General features: G+C 54.0%; 1 protein-coding gene across 1 annotated transcript; it reads left to right on the top strand.

The window, feature by feature from the left end:
* Positions 1-219: 219 nt before the first annotated feature.
* Positions 220-1,764, top strand: LOC309405974 (inositol 1,4,5-trisphosphate receptor-interacting protein-like 1; the record flags this gene model as incomplete). The annotated part of the gene is made up of 1 exon (XM_082000955.1): positions 220-1,764. One exon carries the CDS (start codon positions 220-222, stop codon positions 1,762-1,764), a length of 1,545 nt encoding a protein of 514 aa, XP_081857081.1.
* Between the last annotated feature and the right edge of the window lie 4,097 nt (positions 1,765-5,861).

Genomic DNA, 5,861 nt, shown 5'->3' with positions numbered 1-5,861 from the left:
TTCAGACTGCACCGAGGGCCCAGCCGCTCGCTGCAGCGCCTTGGGCAGGGCACGGTGCCGCTGCTGCCGGGGCTGGGCGCAGGCCTCGCTGCCTCCCAGCTGCCTCGCCCCCTCTGCTACCTGCCCCCAGCTCCCTGCGGCCCATGTCCTCGCTCCCCCACCGCCAGCTCCCTCCCTCCTCATCTCAGTCAGCCCCTTTTCTCCCTCCTTCTGCAGGCCATGGCTGCCGCAAAATTCTTCACTGTGGTGATGCAAATCATCATCCAGCACCCGCAGCTGGTGGGTGATGAGCTGGAGGAGGCCATGCGCGAGCGCATGCAGCAGCGTGCGGAGCAGCTGAGCCAGGAGATGGCTCGGCTGCTGCAGGAGCTGGAGCAGAGCACCCAGCAGGAGCAGAGCACCCAGGAGCAGAGCGGCTTGACCTGGGGAGCCCTGCTCTTTGCTGCCGTGCAGCAGTGGCAATTCTGGGCAGTTGCTGGAGTCCTGGTCCTGCTCTTCGGGTTCTGCTGGTGGCTCAGAACCAGAAGCCGTGAGGTGGACAGCAGCAGCGAAGACGAAAGCTCCAGCAGTAGCACAGAGCAGGAGGAGGAAGAGGAGCAGGAGCAGGAAGAAAGTGAGGGAGAAGATCCTGATAATGAAAGGGATCTGGGCAGGATTTTTGCAAAGCGCATCAAGTGGCCAGTGCAGAACCTGGCCTACAGGAGGCAGGTGGTGGAGGAGCTGATGGGTGACCTCTTCCATGCATTCCAAGTGCTCTTGTCAAATACTTTCCTCCCGGTGCTGCAACCAGCCATCAGGGTGGGCAGCACCTTTGAAGGTTGGAGTCCTCGTGAGGATGATGCTGTTTACCGCCTGCTTGTGCCCCTGCAGCCCCCCCGTGGGCACGTCTTCCACCTGGAGATGGGCACTGTGGAGGAGAGGCCAGTGAGGAACTCCAGGCTCCGCGTGGAGCTGGAGTGCACCTGCACGAGGGAGCCGCTAGATATGCTGTGCTTCCTCCACCAGCCCGAGGAGGAGCTGAGGAGAAATCAGGGTGCCAGCCTCCTAGGCTCCCTCTGCACTGGCCCCTACCTAGATGTGCAGAAAACTGCCCACTGGTTCCAGAATCTCGTGAGGTTAGCCTGGGAGGTGTTGCCTCAGTCACGTCGCTATGATATGAAGGTGCTGCCCTCCAGCTGCTCCTGCAAGCTCCAGCTGACAAATGCCTCCAGGAGAACCCTCTTCATTGAGATGATGTTTGGGGTGCAGCAAGGAGACTCAGACATCTTCCTAAGCAGCCAGACTACAGAAACCATCTTCACCCCAAGCACGATGTGGTCGGTGAGCTATGCTGTGGCAGAGGTGAAGTTCTTCAGGCATGTGGCCAGGCAGGCGCTGCATGACAGCTTCCACCTCAAATGCCTGCAACTCTGTGCCCGCATCCTGGTGGGCACAGGCTTTTCCACCTATACCTTGAAGACAGCTGTGATGCACCTCCAGACCACCATACCCCTGTCAGGCTGGCGCAGGAAGGATTTCCTGCTGCGGCTGGAGGATATCATGCGGTACCTGCGCTGCTGCCTGGAGGAAAAAAGCCTCAACCACTTCTTCTATGGAAATGAGAAGGTGCCTGAGGAGATCGTCTTGCCCCCAGACTTTCAAGCGGCCGAGCCGCTCAACCTCTTCCAGCACCTGGCGTGGGATCCAGCCGCCCATGCCGAGGCACTGCATGAGTTCGATGAGCTGCAAGATCGGCTCACAAGACTGCTGATCTACGGATGCTGAAAGAGGTCTTTATGCTCCGAGCTGTGTATGTGGGGGTCACAGCTGACGTCAGACGACCACCTCATACAGAAGGAAGAAGAGGGGAGAATGCGGGACACAGAAAGGGAAGGGAAAACCCTGCACAGCAGCCCTGTGCCAAGAGCGGTGGCATTCTCCTCTCAACAGTCTCCACAGCACAGCAGCTGGTGATGTCTACGATGGCTACAAAGATGGCTTCCGCCCTGCTTTCCCCTTGCACCGTCACGGTGATGTTGACGATGTCACATAGACCCAGAAATTCTTGCTGGCACCTCCAGCTGTGCAGAGCCCAAGCAAGAGGCTCTGCTGATGTGCCTCTTTCTGTTCACTGGGTGCCGGGTGGACAATCTACCCATCTTGACACTGCTCGGGGAGGTGGTCCCTCAGAACTAAGCACGCAGGACATGGAGAAGACGCTATTCACTTAGCATTGGGATTGCCGCTGCAAGCTTTCCGCCACAGCAAAAGCACACTCTGGGGAATCAGACTCGATGCAGCTGAAGAGGCTGTTGCGAGGAGCCTTGCAACAGAGACTCCAGGTACCAGCTGCACAGCGACCGCCCTCTCTCTTCGAGAGCCCATTCCTTCTCTGGACTTTACCCTGTGCAAAGTTGACAATAAATGGTGTGTTTGAACAAACGCTGTGTCTGTGAGTGTCTGTGCATCACTTTGTCAGGGAACATGGGCAGAGGGTGCTGACTGCTCAGCTGCCACAGCGTCAGGGAGCATTTTGCAGAAGAGCTGCTGCGGTGGGCTCTGATTTCACTGATTCTGCAATTAAGGCTCCACCACTGGTCCGTGCTCCTACGTTGGGGCAAGTGGAATAATGTGTCACCCTCCACATCTGTGCATGACAGAATATGACTCGTGCAGCGCAGCAGATGGAGCAAAGGGCCCTGGAGCGGAGCAGCGTGTCCTGGGGAGCTCTGCTCTTTGATGCCTTGCAGCAGTGACAGGAATGGGACTTTCCTCTAGTCCTTGTCCTGGTCTTTGGGCTCTGCTGGCAGCTGAAGAAAAGGAGCCGTGAGGCTGTCAGTAGCAGTGAGGAAGAGAGCTCCAGCACTGTCATGGAGATGGAGGAAGAAGAGGAGGAGGAAGCAGAGGAGTCAGTGATGGGCAGGAGGAGGAAGAAAGTTGAGAAGATCCTTATGATGACAGCAATTTGGGGATGGTTTTTGCAAAGTGATCCAGTGGCCAGTGCAGAACCTCGCCTCCAGGCAGTGGGTGGCCGAGGAGCTGCTGGTGACTTCCTCCATGTTTTCAGATTGCTATTCTTGAGTGATTTCTTCCTTGTGCTGCAGCCAGCCTTTGAAGGTTGGAGATCCCTTGAGGATGATCATGTCTTGAGAGGCTCCTGCATCCGCATGGAGCTGGAGTGTACCTGCAAGAGGGAGCAGCTGGTGGAGAACATGTTGTGCTTCCTCCACCACCCTAAGGATGTGCTGAGTAAATAACGAATAATCACTGGTAACAACAGATGAGGACAAGGCTGAGGTAATCAATGTCTTCTTTGCCTCAGTTTTCACTAGCATTCTCTCTTCCTGCACCTCTTGAGTGGAAGGCCTGCAAGACAGGGACTGGAGGAGCAAAGTCCCTCCCATAGTAAGAGAAGATGAGGTTCGAGACCACCTGAGGAATCTGAACATACACAGGTCTATGGGACCCGACGAGATGCATCCCAGAGTCCTGAGGGAAGTGACTGATGTAGTTGCCAGTTGAGAGCAGCCCTGCCCAGAAGGACTTGGGGGTACTGGTGGATGAAAAGCTGGACATGAGCTGGCAATATGCCCTCGTAGCCCAGAAGGCCAACTGTCTCCTGGGCTGCATCCAAAGCAGTGCATCCAGCAGGTCGAGGGAGGGGATTCTGCCCCTCTGCTCTGCTCGAGGGAGACCCCCCCTGCAGTGCTGCGTCCAGCTCTTGAGCCCTCTGCACAGGAAAGATACGGACCTGTTGGAGAGGGTCCAGAGGAAGGCCACAAAAATGACCAGAGGGATGGAAGAGCTCTCGTACGAGGACAGGCTGAGAGAGTTGGGCTTGTTCAGCCTGGAGAAGAGAAGGCTCTGGGGAGACCTTACTGTAGCCTTCCAGGACTTAAAAGGGGCCTATAGGAAAGATGGCGACAGACATTTTAGCAGGGCCTGTAGCGATAGGACAAGGGGTAATGGTTTTAAACTAAAAGAGGGCAGATTTTTACTAGCTCTAAGGAAGAAATGTTTCATGATGAGGGTGGTGCAACAATGGCACAGGTTGCCCAGAGAGGTGGTAGATGCCTCATCTCTGGAAACATTCACAGTCAGGCTGGATGAAGCTCTGAGCAACGTGATCTAATTGATGATGTCCCTGCTCACTGCAGCGGGGTTAGACTAGAGGACCTTTAAAGGTTCCTTCCAACCCAAACTATTCTATGATTCTAGGATTCTATGGTTCTATGGTTCTATCAATACCTGTATCACTCCCCACCTGGTAATGGTGCTGCCCTCCTCCCACTACTGCAAACTCCTTCAGGAGGACTGTTTTCATCGAGTTGACATTTGGCAGGGAGACAGGCAACTCAGACATCTTCCTAAGCATTTGGGAGGCCGAGGCCAGCTTTACTGGCTGTTACTTTCTCTCTGGTAGGACTGTACTTTTCAAGCAGCATTTGGTCATCTCATGATATCGTGTTAATCCTTCATGGGTCCTTAGTATCTTCAGCTGTATCTTTTGGGTTTAGATTGTCTTTAGCAGGAAATGTACGACTTGGAGTAGCTAGAGCAAGCATGTGGGAGCTGTCTGCCTCTGTCTGGATATGTACCACGCCCCCAGTTTGGCAATATTTAGGTGCATTGTATTTATGTGGTGTAATTCATTTCCCCCTGCTTCACGGCAGAGGCCAGTAAGCATCACAGCCTGCGGCATCCCTCCTGCCCAAGGCATATGCCAGGGCATCTTTGATACTCCCTCTCCTTTAACCCTGGAATTAGTTTCTGTCCCCAAAGAGGAAAACTGCACTGGTCACTATGCTGGATAGGAGACCTTGTTTGAACACTGAGGGCTTTAAAGGTTACGTTCCAGAAGCGTTCACATACGGGAGGAAGGAACCGCTCTGCTGCCAAGTGGCCGAACATATTTCAGACGGAGGGTGTCTCTGGAAAACACAACTACTCTCAGCCGTAGCTCCCACACGCTCTGCTGCAAACCCTGCTCGTGACCCTGTTGCAAGAGGGACGGTCCCAGTCAGGCAGCAGAGCTCCTACGGGCTTCCTGGGTTGGTGCAGGTTTTTCTTAGCACTTGAGTGGACTTAAAGGAACTGCTGTGTTTTGGGAGGGGGATATTGATGGATATAAGGGAAAAAATCATAGAATCATAATACCAGGTTGAAAGGGACGTGAAGGATCATCTGGTCCAACCTGTCTCGGCCAAAGCACAGTTTAGACAAGATGGCAGAGCACCTTGTCTAGCCAAATCTTAAAAGTGTCCAACACTTCTCTGGGGACATTATGCCAATGGATGATTGTTGCCAATGTGAAAAGTTTTCCTCTTGTGTCCAGCTGGAATCTCCCCGGGAGGAGTAACTTGTACCCATGACCCCTTGTCTTTTCCAGGCGACTCCTTGTGAAAAGGGAGTCTCCATTTTCTTTGTAGCCACCCTTTAAATACTGGACCATGGTGATAAGGTCTCCGCTAAGCCGCCTTTTCTCAAGGCTGAATAAACCCAGTTCTCTCAGCCTTTCCTCATATGGCAGGCTTGTCTCCTCTGGCAGGGTTGCTTTTCCTTTCTTTAAGACCACTGAAGATACCCTCCTCTGTATCAGATTTCTCAGGCCACTCTCATACTTCACCTGGACTGGTGTTCCACCTGGGCTCCCAAACACCCGCACTGTCCCCTGGAAACTGCCCAAACCACAGGTGCTGAGGAGGAGTCGCCAGGGAGATGGTTTGGTCCTCTTGTTCCCCCGCAACACCTTTGTCAGTTACACCCCATTAGGGCTTTTTGCCCTGGTCTTTGATTTTTCACAGTCCTAATTCTCTTGGTAATTCTCATGCATCTTGCCTACGCTTCCGGCCTTGGCCACCCATACCTGTCACCGGGTGATT

Source organism: Phaethon aethereus (genome assembly GCF_964289735.1).
Source record: "Phaethon aethereus genome assembly, chromosome: 5".
In the NCBI taxonomy this organism is placed as follows: Eukaryota; Metazoa; Chordata; class Aves; order Phaethontiformes; family Phaethontidae; genus Phaethon; species Phaethon aethereus.
The sequence above is the reverse complement of the archived record's forward strand: the minus strand, read 5'-3'. Positions and strand labels throughout refer to the sequence as shown.